Here is a 27,457-nt window from a genome sequence, read left to right as displayed (position 1 = left end):
GCAGCTGCGGAGGGTGCGCTGGGTCCCCCAGCACTCCTGGCCCACCCGCACTGCACTCGAATTCTCACCGGGCCTCAGCTGACTCCCAGCAGGGCAGGGCTCAGGACCTGCAGCTCACCATGCCCGAGCCCCCCCACCCACCATGGGCTCCCGTGTGGTCCGAGACTCCCCAACGGGTGCTGCCCCCTGCTCCGCAGTGCCCAGGTCCCACCGACTGCCCAAGGGCTGAAGAGTGCGGGCGCATGGCGTGGGATTGATGGGCAGCTCCAACCACAACCCCAGTGCGGGATCTACTAGGCGAAGCCAGCTGGGCTCCTGAGTTGGGTGGGGACTCGGAGAACTTTTAGGTCTAGCTGGAGGATTGTATATGCACCAATCAGCACTCTGTATCTAGCTAATCTGGTGGGCACTTGGAGAACTTTTATGTCTAGCTAGAGGATTGTAAATGCACCAATCACCACTCTGTGTCTAGCTCAGGGATTGTAAATGCACCAATCAGCACTCTGTCAAAACGGACCAATCAGCTCTCTGTAAAATGGACCGATCAGCAGGATGCGTGTGGGGCAGATAAGGGAATAAAAGCAGGCTGCCCAAGCCAGCAGTGGCAACCTCGGGTCCCCTTCCATGCTGTGGAAACTTTCTTCTTTTGCTCTTCACAATAAATCTTGCTGCTGCTCACTCTTTGGGTCTGCACCGCCTTTATGAGCTGTAACACTCACCACAAAGGTCTGCAGCTTCACTCCTGAGGCCAGTGAGACCACGAACCCACCGGGAGGGATGAACAACTCCGGACGGGAGGAATGAACAACTCCAGAAGCGCCGCCTTAAGAGCTGTAACACTCACCGCAAAGGTCTGCAGCTTCACTCCTGAAGCCAGCAAGACCACAAACCCACCAGAAGGAAGAAACTCCAAACAGGTCCGAACATAAGAAGGAACAAACTCTGGACACACCATCTTTAAGAACTGTAACACTCACTGTGAGGGTCCGCAGCTTCATTCTCAAAGTCAGTGAGACCAAGAACCCACCAATTCCAGACACACCATCACTTTGGGAAACATTTTGGCAAGCTCTACTGAAGCTAAATATACATATTTTTTATGACCCAGCAAGTCTATTCCTAGAAACGTCTATACACACCAAAAAATACGTAAAGCAATGTCAAAAGCACATTGCTTGTACTAGCCAAAATGAAAATGTTCCAAAATGTTTATCAACAATAGAATGGATAAATAAATTAGGATAGAGTCACATAATGGAATTCAATACAGTGAAGAAAAACAAAAAATACATGCGACATGGATTAATCTCACAAATAAAATGAACAAAGGAAGCCAGACCAAAAGAGTACATTCTATATAGTTCCAATTAAATTAAGTTTAAAAACAGGCAAAACCAATTGATAGTGATAAATGTCAGTTGTTACCATTTGGATTGGGGAACAGTGATTGGGATGAGACCTCTAGACTGCTGGTACCATCCTCTTTCTGATCTGGCTTGTGGTAAGCAGATCCAGATGTAAAAGTTCAACAAGATGTACACTTAACACCATTTGTATATTCTTCTGCATGTATGCTGTCATTCAACAAAGTATACTTTAAAAAATCACTGTCACATACAATAGGCTAAAAATACAAATGGAAACATTTAATTTTTTTCTCCTCACATACAGAATCACAAATTAACTAGAATTTACCAGTCATACCAACATCCTGTCATATACCTGTTGATATCTCAAGAAACTTATAAACAGAAGTAAGGCTGTACACCTACAACTATCTGATCTTCAAGAAAGTTGACAAAAACAAGCAATGGGGAAAGGATTCTGTATTCAATAAACGATGCTGGGTTAATTGGCTACCCATATGCAGAAGACTGAAACTGGACTCCTTCCTTAAGCCATATACAAAAATAAATCGAGATGGATTAAAGACTTAAATGTGCCCAGACATGACGGTTCACACCTGTAATCCCAACACTTTGGGAGGCCAAGGTGGGTGGATCACTTGAGGTCAAGAGTTCGAGACCAGCCTGGCCAACATGGTGAAACCCTGTCTCTACTGAAAAATACAAAAATCAGCCAGGCATGGTGATGCATGCCTATACTCCCAGCTACTTGGGAGGCTGAGGCACAATAATCACTTGAGCCTGGTAAGCAGAGGTTGCAGTGAGCCGTGATCATACCACTGCACTCCAGCCTGGGCAACGGAGCAAGAGTCCGTCTAAAACACAAACAACACTTAAGTGTAAAACTCAAAACTATATTCTTGGAAGACAACCTAGGCAATACCACTCTGGAGAGTGGAATGGGCAAAGATTTCATGACAAAGACACCAAAAGCAATTGCAATAAAAACAAAAATTGACAAATGGGACCTAATTAACTAAAGGGCATTCTGCACAGCAAAAGCAACTATTAAGAGAGTAAACAGACACCCTAAAGAATGGGAGAAAATTTTTGCAAACTATGCATCTGACAAAGGTCTAATATCTAGCAACTAACTATAAGGAACTTAAATTAACAGGGAAAAAACAACTCCATTAAAAAGTGGGGGAAAGGCCAGGCATGGTGGCTCACGCCTGTAATTCCAGCAGTTTGGGAGGCCAAGGCGGGTGAATCACCTGAGGTCAGGAGTTTGAGACCATCCTGACCAATATGGTAAAACTTTGTCTCTACTAAAAATACAAAATTAGCCAGATGTGGTGGCGGGCGCCTGTACTCCCAGGCACTCGAGAGACTCAGACAGGAGAAATGCTTGAACCCAGGAGGTGGAGGTTGCACTAAGCCGAGATCGCGCCACTGCATTCCAGCCTGGGTGACAGAGTGAGACTGTCTTAAAAAAAAAAAAAAGAAAAGAAAAAAAAGTGGGCAAACGACATGAACAGACATTTTCAAAAGAACACATATGCCTGGCCAAGAAGCATATGGAAAAAGGCTCAGCATCACTGGTAATTAAGGAAATGCAAATCAAAACTACAACGAGGTACCATCTCACACTAATCAGAATGGCTACTATTAAAAAGTCAAAAAATAGCTGGTGCTAGCAAGGTTGCAGAGAAAAAGGAACATGTATACATTGCTGGTGGGAGTGTAAATGCTGGTGGGAGTGTAAATTAGTTCAACCACTGGGGAAAACAGTGTGGCGATTCCTCAAAGCCCTAAAAACAGAACTATCCTTCGACCCACAATCCCATTACTGGGTATATACCCAAAGAAATATAAACATTCTATCATAAAAACACATGCACACATATGTTCACTATAGCACTATTCACAATAGCAAAGACATGGCATCAACCTAAATGCCTACTAATCATAGACTGGATAAAGAAAATGTGGTACATGTACACCATGGAATACTATGCAGTCATTAAAAACAACAACAACAACAACAACAACGAGATCATGTCCTCTACAGGAACTTGGATGGAGCTGGAGGCCATTACCCTTAGCAATGGGGTAATGTGGGATCAGAAAACCAAAAACCAAACATTCTCACGTATATGTGGGAGCTAAGTGATAAGAACACAGGGACACAGAGAGGAATAACAGGCATTAGGGCCTACCAGAGGGTGGAGGGTAGAGGGTGGGAGGAGGGAGAGGATCAGGAAAAATAACTAATGGGTACTAGGTTTAATATCTGAGTAACGAAATAATTTGTACAGCAAATCCCTGTGACACAAATTTGCCTATATAGTAAACCTGCACATGTACCCCTGAAGTTACGTTAAAAAAAAAAAAAAAAGGGCTTCCCAAAGAACAAAAATGAAAAAAAAAAATACAGAGAATCTTTTAGGCTATTTCTTTTAGTATCACTATTTGTATAAAGGCCTTTGTTTTCCAGACAGTGCCTTTTATGCAGTGAATCTTTAAATCCTTACACAGTCCTGTAAGGTAGTTATTACCCCAATTTTAGAGATGAGGAAAATAAAGCTCAGAGGGTTGAAATGACTTATCCTTTAGCTAGTAAGAAGCAGAAACAAAATCCTTATGCAACTATGCCTTCTACAATTCAAAGACAGCTCTTGTTTCCTACATCCTGCTTCTTCACTATCATTTTCTTCTAATCACACTAACAGACACACTTTCCTCTGCAATGGTGGAAGTCCCTATGTCTTTCTAGGACAAGTGGTAAAGCTGGTGTCGCCAATATCCCTTGCCACTTCACACGCATGAAGGGAAGATGGATCTACATCAAGGAACTACCTGAAGCCCATTTCTCAGTCCTCTAATCTCAAATCGAGCTCTCTTCCATTCCTCACATCCAGACTTGCTGGGGAAAGTAGGAGGACAAGACAGAACACACCTATGTTGAACATGCTTACACTCACAGGCTTTCCTCTGCTCATCCCCAGGAAACGCTATCATAACACTGTCACCAAACTCACTTCCGCTGAGTAAATCAATAACACCATGAGCTAGCTGCTTACTCATTACTTGAAGATTTAAATGGGGACTTTTTTTAAATTGGTATTCCATTAAAAAGTTGTGGTTGCAGTGGTGCTAAGAGGAATTGGGTGATGGAAATAAATTTCTTCTAAGGATCTGTAAATATTAAATAATCCTCATGAAGTATTAATGGAAAGCATCTGATCTTCTAGAAGCAAAACCAGGCAAGTATATAATTTTTTGTCTTTGCTCAAGATGATTTAACCTTTTATTCTGTCATCTCAAATGAGTATGATGGAATGAAGGGGGTTGGCACAATAAATCTATTATACTATCTTACCAATACTTTATCTAATTATATTCACTTCTTGGTAAGATACATGAGGACTGGAGAGGATCACTAATTTGGCTCAGAGACAACAGCAGTAGAGCTTGAAGGGGCTAAGCTTATCTGATTCTTGAAGCAACACTCTTATACCACCTGTATTTTTCCCATATCTGTATGTTTTCCACAATACATAAAATAAGACAAGTCCCAAAGGTCTGAATGAATTGGAAACTATGAATAAAGACACTTAAAATGGGCACATGCCAAACACAAGACAGGCAGAAGTCCTGTCTGGGTCTCACGTTCTATGACGCTATGAAAATAGTCATGCCCCATTCTCCCTAATCTTTAAAGCCATCTCTCATGAAAGCACAATCCACATGCCTAAAGGGCTCCAAAATTCTTCATGAGCAATGCTACTGCAGATTTGCATGCAGAGACAACATATGCTGGACACCACAGAGTCCGAGGGAAACATGGTACTTTCTGTTAAATCTGTCCTTAGTAGCCAGTTTTTTAAAAAATAACTTACCACTGTCCCACCACTTCCAAGCCTTCCCTTTCTTCTAAGTACTTGAAAAATGTCAGGGTTTTCTGCAGCTTTGTAGCTAATTCCCATGATGATGTTTGTGCCTTGCAAAATAACGCCACAGCAGAGCAGACACTGCCAGCACAGCAGTCGGGTGGGGGGAGCGAGGGTTGTTTAGAACAAGGTCCTTCATGTACCATTCTGAACCACCATCTTGTGCAGCGGCTCTGGCCGCAAACTACTCCATGGGAACAAGGTGAAGACAAGAAGTACAGGGTGCATAAGTAACTTCTGTGTATAGGCAGATTATTCACTTCTTCGTTCTATCAGTGGAAAGCACTACTGATGGTCCAGGGAAGAAACAGAAGTCCTGTCTGGCTCTCACATGCCATGACTCTATGAAAACAGTCATGCCACATCTCCCTCACCTTAAAACTAAATCAGAGTATCAAAACTACTAAGCCAGAAACTTGTTTTTTTCAAATAGGAAGACATTTGAACTGGAGCTCCTAAACATTGAAGTATCTTTACTAAAAGGGATATACTATCTTCTTAAAAGCATTTCCATACACTTTATTTTGTTCCTAGAAAAAAAAAAAAGAAAATGCTCACACAAGTCCACACTTACATAGATGTGCACAGAATCATGCTCCTTACCAAAAGTTACTTCTCCTTTGCCAGCTTTGTCAAACAGCTGAAAGGCTACCATAAACAAAGCATCAGGAGCACACAGGACAGATTCAAAGGCAACAAATTCTTGAAAAGATATTAATCTGCAACATAAAACAAACATAAAGCAAAAATCAGTAGCTTGTGGAAAACAGAAGCATATACAAACATACACTGAGGGAAAAAATAAGGTATCACTGCCAAAACATAAAATTCAAACTGAAAACATTTATAAACATTTAGCATTTACTTTTACATATAGTGGACTGAAATAATAATGCACAGAATCTAAAAGACATGACAGCATTGACCATGTAGTTACACACTAAATACACTATAATTTCAAATGTAACTGTTTTATCCAGGATCATATATGTTTCAGTCTTCCTTCAGGCATGTTTTTGGGTTCTATAATAAAAGTGCAGATACTTTAGCCTAAGATGTGACTGCCTAACAGCAAAATAGAGCAACTTTGTTATGCATTAGTACCCTTATACACCATGCAAAAAATGGTTCACAGATATTGATTCACTACTGGTATTTACTGACCACGTGTGAATTGACCTAGGGCTAGTACAAGGGGAATACAGATAAATGACACATGAAACATGACCCCAAGGGACTTCTAGTCTAGTGAGGCAGATAGCACTAGTCTAGAAATAGACTAGTGTATAGAGGAAGGACAAATCATAACACAAGAACTAGTATGGTAACAAAAGTCTTTGTGGCAGAAATGGCATTTGAGCTAGGCCTTAAAAAATGAGTACAACTTGGATATGCAGTAATGGGTGTAGACTAGAGGGCACCTCAGGCAGAAGGCTAATGCAAGAAAGCTAAGGAGCATACAGGGAAACTGATGAGTGACAGATTTTGTCTGGACAGTGGAGTGCGTTAAAGAACAATGTAAAATTAGATTAGAAATATAGGACCAGAGGTGGCCTTGAAGCAAGAAAAGGGCCTGGTCATTCTTCTCTAGGAAAAAGGAGTGACTTTAACTTTCTGAAGGTCAAAATGTGGGTCAAATCTAAGCTTTAGGAAGAACATGAGAGGCCAAGGATGTTTTGACTTCCAAAGAGGAAATGGGTCCATAAAAGCTTTCCTAGATTTTATTTTTTAACAACTGCTATTTTAAGTATCCAAATACTTTAATGACACATTGAGATACTCTAAGTTTCCGGAGGATATAGAAGGAGGAAGAAAATAGGAATGCTTTTCATGTCTTTTACAGAAAACTTAGTTACTTTTAAACATCCTATAGAGAGCACACATTTTTATAAAAACTGTTACAAAGTGAATTTAGCTGTTTCCCAGAATGTCACCCAGTTACAATAATGCTACAAAGAAAGGAAAAACTCAGTGTGTTCAATATAATATCTCTGTATCATTAACCATCCAAAACACATCCTTCTCAATGCCTGGGAACACTCAGGAAGAGCATGTGTTATAGGTGAGTACTTCCCGAGCACATTTTATCCTCTACTAAGGTCTCTCTCACCGAGACTCTCTGTGTACGAAGCAAGAACGGGGGCAAATATGAGTCAAACATTCCTGGCTGAACTCAAGGAGCTTACCACCAGCTGTTTGGAGGAAGGGGAGATAGTCATGAGCACACATAACCACTAGAAATTAAGAGTTAACTGTAAAAGAAAAAATAAAGCACTAAGGGGCATAAAAGGAGTGAATTATTCTGCCTGGAAGAGTTGGGGACTGCTTCATGGCAGCATGGTATTTGAAGAACAAATTTTAAAGCTGAAAAGATCTCAGGGATTATCTACTTCAACCTCCTAATTTTACTTGTGAGGAAACAGAAACTGGAAAAAGTTAATGACCTGGGTTAGGCAAAACAACTGGCTTCTGACATTTTGGCCTGAAAACCAGGTCTCCTGGCTTCCATTTAACCTGGGTAGAATTCCAACTGCTGTGGGAAGATGGTGAAACCATGCCCCACAGGATTAAAGAATTTGGTAACTAACAAAAATTTATTGAGCTTGTCTTGCAGGACAGCAGAGAAGAAAACCATTTGTTACAGTTCTATTTGCCACAAAATTGGCTGACAGACTGAGGCTGGTTGGAACCAACATAAGCTGACTGGAGTCTGGGCAGAATAGACTTCCTCCCCTGTTGAGTAACCTTTTGATGTTAGAAGGCCAAAAACTCACCCTCAGTTCAAGCTAATGCCACCACTGTCCAAAGGTGCAACCCATGAAGCAGCATGGAAGGGCAACAGCATGCCCAAGACACTTTCCAAACCCCCTTTCCTTTCAGCCAATCACTAATCACTGTTCAGCACCTAAACTCCACACTCAGAAGCCCTCCCTTAAATCTATGGCTGTAAGGCTGGTAGAGAAAGTCAAACTTGAGCCTGACTCCTGTCACCTTATTCAGTTGCCTGGCAATAAACTTTCTTGCTACAAAAAACTGGTGCTTTGTGTTTGGCTTTCTATTGTGTGCAGGCAAATGGAACCACTTTGATTTGGTGACAATGGAGAGAGGAGGGAAGGATAGAGAGGACATTCTACACTGTAGAAGCAAAGTACAGAGATGAAAAAAAATGGATGTGCTGTATTTGGAGAAGCATGTAGGAGTTACCAATTCTCCATCTAGCAGGTCATGAGGAGCAAAAGACTGGCATGAGCGAGATGCCAGCCACCTGGGGTGGACCTTAAGGGCCAAGCAACAGAATCTTGACTTTTTTTTCAGACAGTTAAAAATCACTCAAGGTTTCTGGATTAAGAAATGTCACATTCAAAACTGTTTTAGAAAAAGAACTGGTGTGGAAGATGACTTTAAAGGAGAGATGAGATGTGGGAGACAGCCTGGCAGCCAGGGATCGCAGGGTTCTAAACCTGAGTGGAAGCCCTAGGAATGGAAGCAGAAGAAAGGCTAGAGAAACACAGCGGAGGCGAAAATGATAAAATATGGTTAGGACTGGATGTTGGAGGCCAAGACCAAGGAAACAGGCCAGGATGCTCCCAACATTTCCAACTTGGATAACTGAGTGGGATGATGATACTACCACCAAAGATAAAGAAGAAAGAAGAAAAAAAGGTAAAAATTGGAAAGAAGGGACCTGTGGGAGAATGTAACCAACTGTGACTGTGTTTGAGGTACCAGTGGGACATGTAGTACAGTGTCCAGCCAGAAGCCAAAAGATACTCAATGGACTCAAGAGAGATGCTGGTATGGGCAGAACTGTGTCCCCCATCCCCCAAAACCCCAACCCCTAGAACCTCAGAATGTGACTTTATTTGGAAATAGGGTGGCTGCAAATGGAACCAGTTCAGTTGAGATGAGATCATAGTGGAGTGGGGCAGGCACCTAATCCAATGTGACTGGAGTCTTTTTTATAAAAGAGGGAAATTTAAAAACAGACATGCACACAAGGACAAAACCAAGTAAAGATGAAGGTAGAGATCAGGGTGATGCTTCTTCAAGCCAAAGAACACCAAAGGTTGCCCGCCCACCACCAGAAGACAGGAAAGAAGCACGGAACAGATTCTCCCTCACAGCCCTCAGAAGAAACCAACCCTGCTGAACCTCCACCTTGGATGTCTAGCCTCCAGAACTTGGGACAACTAATTTGTTTTTTGTTTTTTTTTTTTAAAGCTTCCCAGTTTGCGGTAGAGTACTTTGTTACAGCAGCCTGAGGAAACTAATATAGAGGCCAAGATTGGAAACACAGATCTGGCAGTTTTTAAAGAAAGGTTACTTAAAGCTGTGAATAAAAGTGCCCACAAGCATTTCATTTAGAGATGTTTCCTTTTCCTCTTAAGACATGCTCTAATAAAAGAAGACCTTAAGTAATCACCGGCAGGCCTGCCACACTCTAGACTTCTGAAGCAGAACACAGGACAAATGTGTTTCTGGCCTTTGCTTCGCAGTTGCCACGACTCCCACATCCCCCAACCCTGCTAAGCAGGCACCCACAGCCACACAGCCACACAGTGCTGCTCTCCAGGGGAACTTGCTGGCAGTTTGTTGAGGCAGAAAACAATCATATTTGCTTAATTACCCCTTCACAGACATTAGGTTCATTAAACAGAATCACACTATGCGTTATCTAGAAAAAGGATGTTTTTGGTTTCATAGTCTGAATAAAGACAGGCTTAATATATATATGAAAGGCTTATATAAAAAAAGGCATATATAGGAGACCATATACATATGCAAGGCTTATAATATTTAAAGGCATATATATAATATATATTTTATATATGACTATATATACATATAAAAAATATATATATGTATGAACAAAGCCTTGTCTGGCAATGTCAACGTTTCATAACTGAGAATGGCCAATAAATACTCTGGTATTTTAGGCATGTTACTGATACCAAAAGTTACGTAATTGGTAATCTTGTTAGATATGAGTATTATACATCTATGCAGGAGGTGTATAGATGAACCATGAAATCATAATGTATTATTGTTCACCAAGATCATTTTGGATTTTCAAGGTAATCTGACTAGAAGGCCATGAGAATAATTATATAGTACTATATTACTTTACAGCACGATACCTAAAAATGTTTATATAAAATATAAATTATATTTTATATACATATTATATATAATATATATCATACATATATACATATGATGTATATAATATATATATCATATATATATGATATATATATAGACAAACAGTGCTTCCGTCTTGCTTTACAGATTTAATGAGCATTAACATAAGTTACAACAAAGAATTCAGGCTTAATCAAGTTCAGACCCGGCTGGTGAACTCACTTAGTTCCTTTTCCACCCCGCAACTCCCAGAACTTCTTTGACAATGTTAGATTCTCTTTAAAATGAATCATGCAGCTCTGATTAACTCTACGACTAGAATCTAAGGAACAGTATTTGCCACCACACTCATCTGCAGGAACTAATAGTAGAACATGGGTCAGCTAACATGAAAGCAAATGCACAAGTCACATTTCCACAGGCCTATACCACTCAGAGATTAGGGGAGGGTAAGTTTCTAACTACTCTATTTCATGGTTCTGATGCTACTGGATATTTTTTGTAAGCAAGTCATTTTTGTTTTACAAAGCACTAGAGCTGCTGTTCTCCTTCTGGAAGCCATTTATAACAGTAGAGACTTTGTAACTCCTTTATAGTCCAAGTAATAATAAAATAGCCAAAGCACTGCATAGTACTATAAAATACTGGGCCAAAGAAGGAAGAGTTGAAAAGTGAATTGCATCTGTATGCTATGCTTACACAATGTAAATATTAATCATTTATCACATATGTGGAAAGGTACTACAAGATATATACCAAAATGATGATGGTGCTTCTTCACTGTAGCATAACTTTAGGTCCCTGCTCCCCCAGCTTCACAAGGGATAGCAGTTAGCCTGGAGATATTTGAAATATAATACAGAATACAGACTGAAAATTATGATATTATGGAAAAAGGGTTAAGTAACATAAGAGAATTGGAAATAAACGACTCAATGAATTTAGAGGAGGGAAAGATTACTGTCATGTTAAGTGGAAGGAGATGGAGAAAGCCTTACTGAAATTGGGAACACATGACATCAGAAGGAAGATGTGTTCAGTGAACATGAGTGCAGTCTTGCAATAAAAGTGAAATGTGATCAAGTAAAGATGGGAGATGGGGGAGGAGAGTCCACCAGCTGAAGTTTGACTTCAGTGCCTATTCTACATGTTTGGCAGAGGGCAGTTCCAGGGACACAATCTCTGCTCCCCAGAACTGGTAGTCCGGAGGGGCAGAAGGTAAGCCAGGAACCAACGAAGGAAGACCAGAGATGAAGAATCACAAGAAATGCATATTTGCTGGAGAAAAACTAGAACAGAAAATATAGTTCCGGGGTTGGGCGTGGCAGCTCATGTCTATAATTCCGGCACTTTGGGAGGCCAAGGCAGGAGGATCACTTGAGTCCAGGAGTTCAAGACTGCGGTGAGCTATGATTGCACCACTGCACTCCAGCCTGGGCTACAGAGTGAGACACCATCTACTAGAAAAAAAAAAAAAAAAGAAAAGAAAAGAAAGAAAAATCCCCACAAAGTTGCTCACATCCTGATTATGAGGTCCTGTGATGGTAGAACAAGATCTGATAATTTTAGCAATGTGATCAATTTGTGTATCAGAACATTTAATCTGACAGAGGAGTGTTAAATGAACTTAAGGGGAAGAGACCGGAGTTGAGGAGATGCGATGGCAGAATCCAGGGAAGAGCTAGGAAAGCCTGAATGAGAAAGAAAGAAAGAAGGGCACTTTATACCAAGGGCTGGGAGTGCAGCATCTCCAGAGGACAATTTGACAACACAGCAAGACTCTCAAAGATGTCTTTATGGCCACTCTGGGTAGCCTATGGGTTAGCCCTGCTCCACAAGAAGCAGTTAGAAAAAAACAAAAACAAAAAAACACCTCTTTACTCCTCGACCACCACAATCGCACTTCTAGGCGTTTATCCTAAAAAATTATTTATAAATGGGTGCAAACTTTAATCTACAGGGATATTTACCCAGCACAGCTGGTAATGGTGAAAAAAGTACAAACAACCTCAATATACAACAATATGTGATGGACTGAATACAGAACATTGATATGCAGGATACTATCCAACCACTAAAAGTGTTATAAACAAATCCATGGTAGTAAGTAAAAAATCATTTACACAATGATGTGTAGAAAATGATTTGTTTCTTAAAAATGGACAATAATATTTTGCACACACACAAAGTCTGAAGGAGGCACACCAAAGTGTTGACAGTGGATATCATCTCTAGGTGGTTAAATTGTTAGAAATTTAAGATGTTTTTTCTGCTTGTCCATATTTTCTAATCCTTTCAATAATATACATACTGCACTGTTCTTATAGTAAGAAAAAAATAAAAATTCGTATGAAACAAAATAGCAAAGTCCTCAACTTAGTGTCAGGAGGACTATATAACAGATCTGGGGAGAGGAAGACAAATTGAAAAAAGAAACGAAGGATCTGAAAGAATCACACTAACAGACAACCTCCAGCTCTTCTCTTCCTCTCTGTCCTTGCTTATTCTCACTCAGCAGAGGCTTAGACCCCATGTGATCCCTTTCATCTCCTGCCTGGCTCCTATCTCCAGGCCAACTCTGTGGCTACGAAAGTTTAAGCAACAGCACATAAGGAATTGGTCTGTTCATACTTCAGGAAGTTTGATTGTAGACAATGTACCATCAAAATCCAATTACCACTTTTACTGAAGGTTCCTAACCACAAGAGTACTTCACAAAAATAACTTCTCCTTATACCTCTTCTGTGTGTTACAACAGAAGCCAAGCAATTGTCCAGGGTCAATGGCAGAGATGAAAGTAAAATCTAACTCCAAAATCACAGTTCTAACCATCAGACCACCCATGTTTTAGTATATGTGGGTGTTAAGAAAAATCTGGAACTGGACTCTCCTGTGATCACCAGTTTATCCAAATTTATCCAAAAAGCTTTGGTCTCCATGATTTTTAACATCTTTTAATAGCTTTTGGCTTTTATAGCTCTTCTCTTTCCCGCCCATATTCCTTGCAAATACATATCATTCGGGCAACCAAGCTGTAAACCAAAAATAAAATTCTAAGACCCCCTCAATGGACTTCCTTCTTAGCCAAGGCACTCTTCAAATTTAACCTAAAAGACTGTTTCTGGCCATGACGGGAAGTGGCGGTTGGACATGCCTCATTATATCTTAAGTCTGATAAGAAATATTCACAATCTATTCTCTCTGAAGCCTGCTACCTAAGGGCTTCATCTGTACAATGAACACTTTGGTCTCTACAATCCCTTATCTGAACCCAGATATTTCCTTTCTAATAATCTCAGGTCTTTAGGTAAACTCCAACCAATTGTCAACCAGAAAATGTTTACCTCTACCTATAACCTGGAAGCCCTCGCCCCACTTCGAGTTGTCCCACCTTTCTGGACAGAATCAATGTTATTTCTTAAATGTAATTGATTGAAGTCTCATGTCTCCCTAAAATGTATAAAACCAAGCTGCACCCTGACCACCTTGGGCACATGTTCTCAGGATCTCCTGAGGGCTTGTATCACAGGCCATGGTCACTCATACCTGGCTCAGAATAAATCTCTTCAAATATTTTACAGAGTCTGACTCTTTTTTTTTTTTTTTTTTTTTTTGCGATGGAGTCTCACTCTTGTTGCCCAGGCTGGAGTGCAATGGTGTGATCTCGGCTCACTGCAACCTCTGCCTCCCGGGTTCAAGCAATTCTCCTGCCTCAGCCTTCTGAGAAGCTGGGGATTACAGGTGTGCGCCACCACTCCCGGCTAATTTTTGTATTTTTAGTAGAGACGGGTTTCACCATGTTGGCCAGGTTGGTCTCAAACTCCTGACCTGAGGCGATCCACCCGCCTCGGCCTCCCAAAGTGCTGGGATTACAGGTGTGAGCCACCACGCTGGCCCCAGAGTCTGACCCTTTTTGATAACAAAGCAAATGTGTACCCTGTTCCTACTATATGATAAGCCATGCCCCAGGCACTAAGGATACCTCAAAATTGACAACATCTGTGTCCTCAGGGAACCACATTTGCAGGTGGGTGGAGGATGAGCACATGCATACATAAAAATTCCAGAATTAGACAACCACTGCATAGGGTAAAATAGAGCAATGCCTTGGAATCATGCTTCTCAGCCCCAGATATTCTATTTCATTGGTCTGTAGAAGGGCCTAAACACTCAATTGTTTTTTTTTTTTTTTTAACTTCTCAAGTGATTGTACTACATAGCCAGGCTTGAAAATCAACTCCAGGAGAGTAATGGGGTTGGGAGATGAAGCTACTTTGCCTAAAATGGTCAGGAAAAGCCTCTGTTGAGGAGGTATTGAGATCTGAATGGTGAAAAGCAGCGGCCAAGAGTTGGAGGACAGGGATGTGAGGAGAAACATCAGTGCCCGCGCCAAAGCAGGCCACCCTTGGTAAGTTCCAAGGGGCAGGGAGACCTCGAGCAGCTGGAGAGTAGAGAAGGTAGGGGAAGGGAAAGGGGATAAGGATGAGGAAGGTGCCAGGCATAAAAGGATGCCTGGATTTTATTCCTAGGGAAATCAGCTGCTGTTGAAGGGTTTTATGCAGGGGAGTGATGTGACTCGCCTCAGAGTTAGAAAGGTTACGAAGAACACTCAAGACACTGTGGAGCAAGGGCCGCTGGGTGAAGCAGTGAGCCCAGTTAGAAGCGGCTGCAGTAGGCTAAACCTGGGTCGTAGCAAGAGAACCAAAGAGCAGTCAAATCTGGGATACATTTTCTAAACGGCTGTTAAGGCTTAATTATGTGGGGTCTGGGGGGGTCCTGTCCTGGAAGTCACAGCAAGCAGTTTTTAAAGCCCAGGAGCTGGTCAGCCCCTCCTCATCAAGAGGAGGCCCAGTGGCCAGGGGCTGCAGGGGCTATGGCAGTCACAGGCACAGACTCTGAGGCTTGGAGGTCACTGAGGATATGAAAACTACCAGTTAGGCAGATGAAGAGGGTGCTCCTAAGTAAAGATTTTTATTTAATATGCTAGTTGATGGTCAGCAAGCACACAAACGAAGACTCATGGCCCCAATTATGCAAATTCATGACTATTGTTTCCAATCTGATCTGAAAAGAGACAATGAGCGATTACCTAATCTTCTTTTTTTTTTTTTTTTTTTTTTGAGACGGAGTCTCGCTCTTTCACCCAGGCTGGAGTGCGGTGGTGCGATCTCTGCTCACTGCAAGCTCCGCCTCCCGGGTTCACGCCATTCTCCTGCCTCAGCCTCTCCGAGTAGCTGGGGCGATTACCTAATCTTCTAAAACCATCAGGAATAAGGTGGACAGAAGCCGAGTCCTAGTCTTACCTTTGCCTAACTGGCTGAATGACCTTGTCGGACAAGTTGGAACAGATATCCTTTCTTGTTCCATAAAAGGTGCTTTTCTCGGATGCCTTTCATTCTAAAATCCTGTTTTCTTCCATTTTAGGTTACAGGCAGCCATTCTGTGCCCACCCTGACTCCAGAAAGGACCTTGGCATTCCCTGGAGTGCATCTGTTCTGAGGCCAGCAGGGCTCTTCAGCTCTACTATGTACTCTGGTTCAAATCTCACTGCAGTGTTTGCCAAGGGCCTATTTAAATTCATTGGCTCCAATGAAATCTGGCAGATTGAATATTGTTCAAACAAGCAGGCTACAGCCTGGCTTTAAAAACCTATTAAAGATTTTTATTGGTAATTTTACTGTATTGTCATCATGAATTTGGCCTATAAATATCACCTCTGCATATATCACTGCCTCCATATTGGCAAAAGCATATATATATATATATATATATATATATATATGCTCTCATAATTGTGAGCTTAACTCAGTAAGTGATCTGTCCATACTGCCAGCTCTACTTGGCAGCCCATCGCCTTGCAGCTGACTCCAAACAGCAGTCAAGTTGCCCAAGGCTGACTGTGCCAACCAGGGGGATTTACTGGGGTATTCTTATACCCCCAACATTCTCTTTCTTATAAGATGGATCAAGCACATTTGACAGGTATGATTCATCCCTTTTCTAGTTCTCACTTGCTAGTACGTAGTTAATTCAAGTAACACTAGAAAATGTCTTTACTCTTCCTATACCCCATTTATTCTTTCCCTCCCTGTAAAATAACCATTGCCCAATGAGATGAGGAGAATCTGCCCCAGTGTCCTTGCCACCTCCTTCAATCTCTCATCTTTTAACCTTCAAGTCATAAAAATGCTCCAATCATAGCCAATCCTTAAAAAGATGATACTACATCAAGGAAAAGAACCACTACAAGCTTTTAAAACTAGAGACAAATCATATTCACCATCTCCATAATTCTTTAGATAAATATCCTTTATTTCTTAAATACTAGTAGACATCATTTAAAAACCCCGAAAAGCTATCTTATTATACTACATTGTTCCTATTTTGTATAATTACCAACACTGAGAGCAGAATTTAATAATGTGCATGACAAATAGTCTGCATTTTAATTACATCATGGATATTTTGAGATCTACCAAAGACTTCTTTTTAAAGGAAAAGTCTACTAAGTTTAAACAAACAAAAAACACCATAAACACCTCATTTTAAATTACGTATTGCCTTCAAAGCAGGAGGAAATCAAAAGAGGTAAAGAAAGACCATTGAGGAAAAAAGGGAAAAGTAATTGTAAACCATGATGGAAAACTGATTAAGGCAAATAAAGCAGATTTAAAAATCTAGGTTTCCTAAATCTTTCTTTGTTCTACTAATTAAGGTTGGATAAAAAGGTCTCAATGTTATTAAAATGGCAAATGAAGAAGGATAATGGGGAAACCACAAATAAGAAATCAGTAACTGAAAAGCCAGCAGGCATATGAATTTGTTAGTTAGCATATACTGGCCTACACTATATAAAGTAGCATGTTGGTTTATTCTCATTACCACTGGATAACCAAGTACTTTGAATGCACCCAAGGACAGAAAGACTGGCCTGCATGCAAGGGCACACACTGCCAAATCCTTCACTTCTCTAACCATAGTCTCCAGTATGATCGTTCCCTTGATTTTGGGCTGAAAAGCACAAAAGTACCTACAGGGTACCGAAGGCACAGCCCGAGGAACAGAATTTTCCCATACATACTTTTAGTCAATGCCCACATTACCTATGTTTGTTCTCAGCTCAAATAACATTTTAAAATACCAAAAATTGATTGAGCTAAGTGACTTTTTAATTGGAACACAATGCCTTTCTCAATAGGTTTTTCTGAATCTCTGAAGCAAGGTAATGATGATTAAAACAATATTCTAAAACAAACAAAAGGCATATAAGCATCGGCACACAAAAAGTGACAAGAACAAACATGCTATTTTCTTGCAACTGCCGTTGATCAATTTTGTCACTGTTAAAAAAATAAAAATACATCGGCAGTAAACTGAAATTTTTAAAAAATACATGAAATCAAAATTATACTGATTCCTCTTTAAGAAACATTATCAATTACTCGGGAACATTTTAGCATTTTCTTTCATTCAACTATAATTCTTACATTTTGGATATACACAAAACCTCTCTTGATGTGACTGTAATAAAAGCCCTTGGCAAAGCAAAAATTAAATGACTGAAATAGGCCTTATCATTTTAAGAAATAAAATTATTCATGGTGTGGGCAAGAAGAAATAAAAATACCCAGGCTTGAGCCAGAATATCACAAAAAAAAGCCAACATTAATATCTGCTGTGCCAGCTGAATTCAAATTAACCCAATTTTTACATGTTAATTAAACCAGCTATTTTCTTCTTATTGTATTTTTGCTTCTTAAATAGTAGAGTCTACAAGTGATTCCCAACAGACTTGTTCCAACAACAATGACGTATTCATTTACTTCTATTATGACCATACAATACAGTAACTGAGCAGTAATTTTTCACAGTCAATTACATGTGTGGTTCTTTATGCTTAAAGATGCTGAAATAATGTGTACTATAGAGCCATATGCCTGAATCTCTAGTCTGCCAGAGGCAGTTGCCTGGGTAACACATTTTCTCTCTGGTTTAGCATAACCCTTCATTGAATATCATTAGGTGTCATTAAATAGCAAACATTAACATGAACTTCAATATACTACTTAGATAGAGTCATTTTACCCATGTAAACAAGTGTTCCATCATTTATCTAAGCTTAAAATAGATTATGATTTTCTGTATTTAAGACCATAAAAAAGAAAAAAAAAAAGTGCCCATGTGTTGATTTCAGATTGAATTTGCAGAAATTTCTGATGACATAAGAGAACTCAGACCAAGTTTCAGAATAATATTTCATAATATTATGGTCATAATATTCAATGTAAGCAAAGAAAGGTTAGGTTTTAAGACATACTCGATCCTATAAAATAATTCCATCAATTGTATCTCAGATGAAAGATTATTGCACCCTCTTTAATAAGGACTGGGGAGAATGCATTCAAATTCGGCAACAAAATGAACTTAAAGAATAAGGTGCTTAAAAATCGAGGTATATAGGAATAAATACAAAGTATGGGATCCATTGTGCATTATCTAAAATTTTTTTACAGCTTTATTGACATATAATTGACAAAAATTGTATATATTTAAAGTGTACAATGTGTTATTTTTATATACATATACACTGAAAAATGATTATCACAATCAAGCTAATTAACACATGCACCACATAGTTGTCTCATAAAGTTAAAATATTTTAAATGTTCAAAATTTAATGAAGTACTATATGGTTTAGATGTGGCAATATACAGTTTATACAGGGTGTTCTAGAGCAATGTCTGCATTAAGAGTAGCAGCTGGGGAAAAAAAAAAAAAAAAAAGAGTAGCCGCTGTCTCACTCTCCATCAGCCTACACCACCCCAAACAAGCATCCACATCTAAGAAAAACAATGTGCTTTTTCTACAGTCTCAACAGTCCTAATCCTATTACCACTCCCAAACCAAGGAATTATGATGTTTCTGAGATACATCATAATTTCAGATGAACCTAAATTCAGCCTGTAAGCAATCACAGCTTTTCCTCTATTATCCACATTATAAAGCGGCTCCAAATTGTCAATGTTAATTTTAGAAGACACATATAAAAAGAAAATGAATCATCAAATGGCACTACTACCCCAATTTATTTTCTTACCACTCCTAGTATAGGAGAAGGGTAGATTCTAAAATCCTGGCAGCAAGGGCAGGGGGACTCACAGAAGTTCAAAGGTCAGCATCAAAGCTGTCCACAGTCAACTTAGAATAACAAAAGAGAGAGGTTGGCCAAGAATAAATGAGTTCTTCTTGGTTATGGGGAATGAGATTCCAGATACTACTATGATGATGAAGTGGAATTTTTTTTTCTTTTTCTTGCACCTGTTTCCTAATGCAGAGTAAGAAAGAAATAGCCACACAAAATGGTGCAACTTGGACTTGGGTACCACGCTCCTACCTCCACTGCTCCAAAAATATTCATCTGTTTGCAAAAGTAAATAGAACCTCAATCACGAGTTCAGTCCAGGGGCTGGGAAGTAGTTAGCAGGAAAAAAATTATTTGGTTTTAATTGTGTATTCCATTTTGGTTTCAGCACTCTGTTTTGAATGAATGTTTCTATGAGGCAAATTACAAGAAACAAATTGACAGCAAGGATAAATAAATCTTTAAGCAAAACGTTTTCAAGATATACTGGTATCAGGAGAAATTAAGTTGCATCTCTGATACCTCCATGACAATTCACATTCTGAATGATTATCTAAGACATTCTACAATTTCAAATAAAATTTTAAGAAATTAAAACTAAATTGTATAAATGGTAGTGACTGGGAAAAGTAGTCTAATACCTTATGAAATGTTATAAATAAGAATTAAAATAAAAAGTGATTTCTAAAGCCGGGCACAATTGCACGTGCCTGTGTTCTCAGCTGCTCGGAAGGCTAAGGTGGGAGGGTCACTTGAGCCCAGGAGTTTGAGACCAGCCTGGGCAACAAAGTGAGCTCTCATGTCCATTTTTTGTAAAAAAGGTAAAAAGTAATTTCTGCTTACAATATTCTGATTAAGTAGCATTTCTAGATTCTACTCCAAATCCACAATAAACAGAATGCTACTATTCCCACCTCTATTCCCAATACAGATTAAAATTTCACTACATGAACATAATTTGCTTGCTTAAAAACTGGCACAAGATCTGGTAAAGAAAAAGATATATGCATCTTTCATATTTAGTCATGTTTTGTTATACAAATAGCCACACCAAAATACAATGAATTCACCTATTAACACAGGCCACCTGTGAATATAGATTTTCCGAAAATAACCAAAGGAATTTATTATGACTGTTTGAGCCCATTCTATTTAGGTTCATATTTTATTTTGCTCATGGAAGAACCTATATAAATGCTGAAAAGCAGTTAAGAAAAATTTTCTGTCCCAAGTGATCTGGCATGTTTCCCCATCCTATGCCATGCTGTCTCTGCACTTCTTACCAAGTTCTATGTCTAAAGGTCTCCTAACAATTTCAAGCTTTTTAAAAACGCAGGCCATTACAACACAGAACAGTAACTGTAAAAGCATCAAAATTAGAAACTGTTGGGAGTACTTTATATTTTTGCAAGAGGAAATTAAGCTACACAACTTTTGAGACTCTCTTGCATTTTCTTTTTTTTTTTTTTTCTTTTTTTTTTGAGACGGAGTCTGGCTCTGTCCCCCAGGCTGGAGTGCAGTGGCGCGATCTTGGCTTACTGCAAGCTCCGCCTCCCGGGTTCACGCCATTCTCCTGCCTCAGCCTCCCGAGTAGCTGGGACTACAGGCGCCCGCCAACACGCCCAGCTAATTTTTTGTATTTTTAGTAGAGACAGGGTTTCACCGTGTTAGCCAGGATGGTCTCGATCTCCTGACCTCGTGATCCGCCCGCCTCGGCCTCCCAAAGTGCTGGGATTACAGGCTTGAGCCACCGCACCCGGCCTCTCTTGCATTTTCTCAGTATAAGTATTGCAGAAAAGCAACATCAATATTTTAATGCTTTTTCCTTCAGAAATTGTTTACTGCTTTATTTCTTAACTTAGCAAAAAAAAAAAACTCTAGACCAGGCATGGTGGCTCACGCCTATAATCCCAGCACCTTGGGAGGCTAAGGTGGGCGAATCACCTGAGAACAGGAGTTCGAGACTAGCCTGGCCAACATCGTGAAACCCCGTCTCTACCAAAAATACAAAAATTAGCCAGGTGTGGTGACACACGCCTGTGATCCCAGCTAATCAGGAGGCTGAGTGAGGCAGGAGAATTGCTTGAACCCAGGAGGCGGAGGTTGCAGTGAGCTGAGATCACACCACTGCACTCCAGCCTGGGTGATAAAGTGAGACTCTGTCTCAAAAAAAGGAAAAAACTCTAGAAGAAAGTACTGAATCAGAAAATCATAAGGCAAGAGAAGGTGGGTTTCAATATGAATTACATGTTCAGCTAAATCCTTAGGTGCTTTCAGGGTTTTGCCCAAGTAGATGCAACATCCTCAGTGAATCTAAAAAATTATATTCTAAATAACTTGAGGAATAATGTGAACAGCCAAAATTCACTAAAAGTGCAGTGACATGGCTGTCTTTACTTAACTCTACTGCAGAAGGCAGTTAACTTACCAGACCATAAGCCATAAATGAGTGAGGACGTGCCAAATGGTTGGAATCCACCAACACTTTGGGACATGAGTCCAGTCCTTTATAAGGATGCTGAAGAATGGGGCAGGATTCTCAAAAATATGAGAATCTAATCCTATATATAGGTGGTTTTTTCGACACAAAGAATCCCTGGGAATAAGTTTACAAAAACTAGAACAACCCCAAAATACTGTGGAAGCAGCCTACTTGGGGAGGAGAAAAGTGAAGACAGGAGAAGAAAAAAGATTTGCTCAAAGTTTTAGACCTGTTACAAAAAAAAAAAAAAAAAAAAGAGGCTCCATAAAATATTACAGTGGTCCTGGGAGAAAAATGACAGAAGAGATTTTAACATGTAAAAATTCAAAGAAGGAACCATAGAGAGAAATCTAAGAATCCCACCTCTTCTGGATAATACCTCACATGTGCATGGAACATTATGTGTTCAATCCATTCAAATTAGACAAATATTTATGGAGTGCTACTATGTGCCAGCCATGTTCTAGGATCTGCAGACTCAGCAGTGAACACAACAGACAAAAATCCCTGCTTTCCTGGAGCTTACAGTCAAGTGTGTGGGAAAGAGGAGGAGACAAAAAAACAATTAATGAAACCCACATGTATTACACAAGATAACTACCATGAGAAAACCCTAAAGGAAGTGAGTGAGATTCTTAGGGGAAGTGCCTTACAGAGGGAAGAGGAAGTACAAGGCCTCTAGGTGGGACCAAGCACCTCGCGTGTTCAAGGTGTGGCAAGAAGACCAATGTCACCAGAACAAAGTAATTAAGGGAAAGAGCAGCAGATGAAGTGAGGGGCTGGGGAGGTAACGTAAGGAGAGAGTACCACAAGGCCTTGTTGGCCACGAGAAGGGCTTTGGCTTTTACTCTGAGTGAAAATGGAGAGTCATAAAGGGTTGTGAGCCAGAGAGTGACATAATCCAACTCAGATTTTAACAGAATCACTCTGGCTGCACAGGAAGATTTGGTGAGAAGTTCTACAATAATCCAGGTGAGAGATGGTCATGCCTGCATCTGGATATGGAGTAATATCCTCCATAATGCTGAGTAGAATATTTAAAAAGTAAATCAAGTAAAATGCAGGGTCACGTCATTGGGTGTTCGATCACTCAGTGGGAATGATTCTACAGAACTAGCCAACTGGAAGCCACACACCAATTACCAGTTGCATTACATCTGAATTTGCATTGATATAGAGTGAACTAATTGAGTTGTACTATTTTCTTTTCTTTTTCTTTTTTTTTTTGCTTTATTTAATAAACTGTTCTTGAAACTGTACTTGCAAAGAAAATAAAAATGAAGCAGACCTGCAGGGGTGTGTACATTTACTATGTTACTGCCCATTTGAAGCATCTTCACTAGCAGTTGGTGTAGCACCATCTTTGCTATTTTGGGTATAGACTGAATGTGGGCTGTGTGTTGGAAACCAATCTGATGAGTCTTTTACTAAGCACTTCTTATTGGACACCCTGGTCAGAGAGCCTCAAGTCATCAATCCTTCACAGATGACCACAGCAGTTACGAACCACAGTTGGAAACTTCTTTATATATTTTTTTCTATATGACTTTATGAAACAAGACCAAAAACAGAGCTTGTCTTAGAGTTTGCCTTTGAATTTTTTCTTATTTAGGGACTTGACTCCAGACTTATTTACTGGGTCTCTTTCTTGGTCAACTTTCCAGCATCTTCCTTTTTTTGTATTATCCTTGCTGGTGTCATGAAGCCTGAACAGCAGTTGCTGCTACTGTCTCCTTTCCAAGAAATTGGGCAGAGGACGATACATACACTGAGAGTGAGGCCAAGTAGACTGGATGTAAGATTTGAAGAGAGGTGTGAAAGAAAAGAAGCAAGCAAGGATGTCTCTAGAGTTTGGGGCCTGAGCAACTGCAAGACAGAATCTACTGAGCAAGCAACAGGAAAGAATGCTTGGAGAGAGAAGGCTCAGGAGCCTAGGTCAGGACATGTGAGGTTTGAGGGGCCTATTAGGTATGCAAATGGAATCTCACAGAAGCAGCAGGGAGGAGAGGGCTGAAGACATAAAAGTAGAAGTTATGAAGTATTTAGCACCATGAGATGGGACAAGATCACCCAAAAAGTAGTCAGGAAAAACTAGAGATGTGAGAACCAGTAAGGTCTGAGGGATGCAAGGGAACATGGTGTACTGAACATGAAGTAGTATTGCAAAAAGGGGTAAGAGGCAAATGTGTTAACCTGAGAACTAATATTATCATTGGATTCTGCTGTGAAGATCATAACAAGGGCAGATTAGAGCATAGTAGAGCAGCAGAGGAAACTTGGGGAGAGTGGATTCAAGAATGAATGGGCAGGCTGGGTGCAGTGGGTCACACCTGTAATCCCAGCACTTTGGGAGGCAGAGGTGGGTGGATCACTTGAGGCCAGGAGTTTGAGACCAGCCTGGACAACATGGTGAAACCCTGTCTCTACTAAAAATACAAAAATTACCTGGGCATGGTGCCATGCTCCTGTTATTCCAGCTACCCAGGAGGCTGAGGCAGAAGAATCGCTTGAACCCAGGAGGCGGAGGCTGCAGTGAGCTGAGATCATGCCACTGCACTCCAGCCTGGGTGACAGAGCAAGACTCCATCTCAAAAAAGAATGAATGGGCAGACGAATTAATTGTAAGGGCCAGAATAGACAGTGCTTTTGATGAGTGTTGCAGAAAGAAGAGAAATGAAGCAGAATCTGAAGAGGAAAGTGCAATTATGAGGAGTTTTTCTTCACATGGAAGGTCTGTTTGCCACCAGGAAAGATGCCAGGAATTGGGGAAGAAAAGTAGGAGGTGAGGGAAGGAATAAGGGAGGGAAGGAATGAGAGGAGCAAGGAATGTTGGAACAATATCTGTAGGTAAATTGAGAAGGGAAAGCTAACTAAATTTCCCTGGAGTTTATTTCACTGGGTGACAACACAAGCATTCACCGAGCAAGTAACAACCCCATTTAATCAGATGAGAAAACAGGCTCACATGGGATAGGTCACTTGTCTAAGATCCCACAGATTTTAAGAGACCTAGTAACATGTGTTTTTTGACTACTATCAGTGATCCTTTCACTATATAATGCTTTTCCCATGCAAAAGACCCACTGTTATCAGGATAGCAGTTAGCAGGAGGAATAGGAATGACTCTTTAACATCGAAGCCCTTTCCTGTATGAGTGGACAGGCAAGCAGACAGCATAGAAAGTGTTCGGTGCAAGGAATGCAGAACATAGGAGCGAGTGAGATGGTATTCTGAGAGTAAAGTTCATCTCATCATTAGGGTTTGTCCATTGCTCTTTGAAAACAGCCCTAAAATGGTTTGGGAAAAGATCCTGATGACCCAAATAATGTAAACCTTAAAAGCACTGGTCTGTAAACTTTAACAGATATTGGAATAAACTGGAAAAATAATTTTAAATGTATACGCTTACATTATGCAGCCATAAAAAGGAATGAGGAAGATTTCCTTGCATATTTATAGAATGATCTTCAAAACATATGACTAAGAGATAAAAGCAACTGTGTGTGTGTGCTATATGTGTGTGTGCATGTCTGTCTGTCTGTCTTCCCTGGAGACTAATATTACACAAATGCTGTGATGGTTAATTTTATGTGTTACCTCGATAGCAACATGTGGCAGTCAGATTAAACATTATTTCTGAGTGTGTCTATATGGGTGTTTCTGGATGAGATTTGCATGTAAATAGGCAGTCTGGGTAAAGTAGATTGCCCTCTCAATGTGGTAGGCAACATCCAATCCACTGAGGTCCTGAATAAACCAAAAAGGTGGAGAAAGGGATAACTTGCTTTCTCCACCCGAGTGTTAGAGCTGGAACATGGATCTACTCCTGCTCTCAGACTGGGAAGTACACCGTTGGCTCCCTGGTTCTCAGGTTTTTAGACTCAAACTGAATTACACCATTGGCTTTCCCACATCTCCAGCTTGCAGACAGCTGATACCGGGAATTCTCAGCCTCCACAGTCATGTGAGACAAGTCCTTATAATAAATGTCTTTATTTATTATTTACATGTATATTTACATGTGTATTTGTCTCTCTTTATATAAATATACATATATACCCACATATGTGTGTGTATATATACCCTATTGGATCTGTTTCATGGGCAAACCCTAGTACACATGCACAAATACTACATATATACACAAACATACACACTCCCTCAAAGGAGCGTATATATAGTATATTGAGTTGATAGAGCTGCCTTTTGGATACGAATGGGGAAGGAAAGATGAACATAAATACACATATCAATTTACTTATATTTGGGGAAAAAATACCCTGTGGGAAGAGAAACCAAAAAACTAATACAAAAAAGAATGACCTATAAAAAGGAAGGAAGAGTCAGGGTGAAAAGGATGGGCATGTTAAGACAGACTTCCCTGAGCATACCTTCCTTCTGTTGTATAGTTTTGATTTGGGAAACATATGTTTTGCATACTCAAAAATTAAATTAAGTTGAAAATAAAAAAGGCAATCCCTAAAAATTGAAAATAAACTGAAAAAATGAACCTACCTATATATATTAAGTTGGTGGCAAAACCACACAGAATTAAATGAATTCTTTCCAATAACTTTAGAATATAGTATTTTAACTATATATAGTTTGTGGAGCACAGTCTAAGTACAACAGATCTGAAAAGAAATCTTAAACTTCTTTCAGTACCTAACTGTTGGCAGCAATAAAGGTGTTACTATTTTGGATATATCCTACACATGGCAAATATGTAATACTGTGAATGTTGGTGGTAACCAGGATTTTCAATGAAAGAGCAGAGATAGAAAAATCAAAAAAATAAAATTACTTTGGATTTAACTGTGTCAATTTATCTTTACATTTGAAATATCAGCATGAATGGAAAACTTTTTCTCTAATGAATTGAAAAGGCAACAGCTAGGTGCGGTAGCTCACACTTGTAGTTTCAGCACTTTGGGAGGCCAATGCGGCGGGATCATTTGAGCCCAGAAGTTCAAGACCAACCTGGGAAACACAGGGAAACCCCATCTTTACAAAAAAATTTAAAAATTTAGCCAGCCATGGTGGTGTGTTCTTGTGGTCCCAGCAACTCCGGAGGCTGAAGCAGGAGGACCACTTGAGCTGGGAGGTTGAGGCTGCACTGAGCCATGATTGTGCCACTAGACTTCAGCCTGGACAACAGGGCAAAACCCTAACTAAAAATAGTAATAATAAATCAAGAGAAGAGAAAAACAAAAGGTCTCAAAGTAGTGACAACACAAAAGAAGGAAGCACACCTAATCCCCAGATTGTGGTCTATAAATACAACTGCCTACTAAAAAGAAGGGCTCCAGAAAGAAAGGTCGGATTACCCACAAAGGGAAGCCCATCAGACTAACAGTGGATCTCTCTGCAGAAACCCTAAAAGCCAGAAGAG

The 27,457-nt window shown here is 40.1% G+C and overlaps 1 protein-coding gene across 6 annotated transcripts in view; it reads right to left on the bottom strand.

Annotated features, from left to right (window-relative positions):
* The window catches only part of SLC25A13 (solute carrier family 25 member 13), a 205,230-nt gene that overhangs the window by 110,571 nt on the left and 67,202 nt on the right, over nucleotides 1–27,457 (bottom strand). For 5 of the 6 annotated variants that reach the window (XM_055272642.2, XM_055272640.2, XM_063634731.1 and 2 more), the window contains one exon: nucleotides 5,903–6,018. The exons of the other annotated variant lie outside the window; for it this stretch is intronic. In XM_055272642.2, the coding sequence (XP_055128617.1) occupies nucleotides 5,903–6,018 (116 nt within the window). The remainder of the gene's footprint in view (nucleotides 1–5,902; nucleotides 6,019–27,457) is intronic. 6 annotated transcript variants of the gene reach the window in all.

The sequence above is a fragment of the Symphalangus syndactylus genome, chromosome 3 (assembly GCF_028878055.3).
Source record: "Symphalangus syndactylus isolate Jambi chromosome 3, NHGRI_mSymSyn1-v2.1_pri, whole genome shotgun sequence".
Classification (NCBI taxonomy): Eukaryota; Metazoa; Chordata; class Mammalia; order Primates; family Hylobatidae; genus Symphalangus; species Symphalangus syndactylus.
This window is presented reverse-complemented; position numbering and strand designations above follow the sequence as displayed.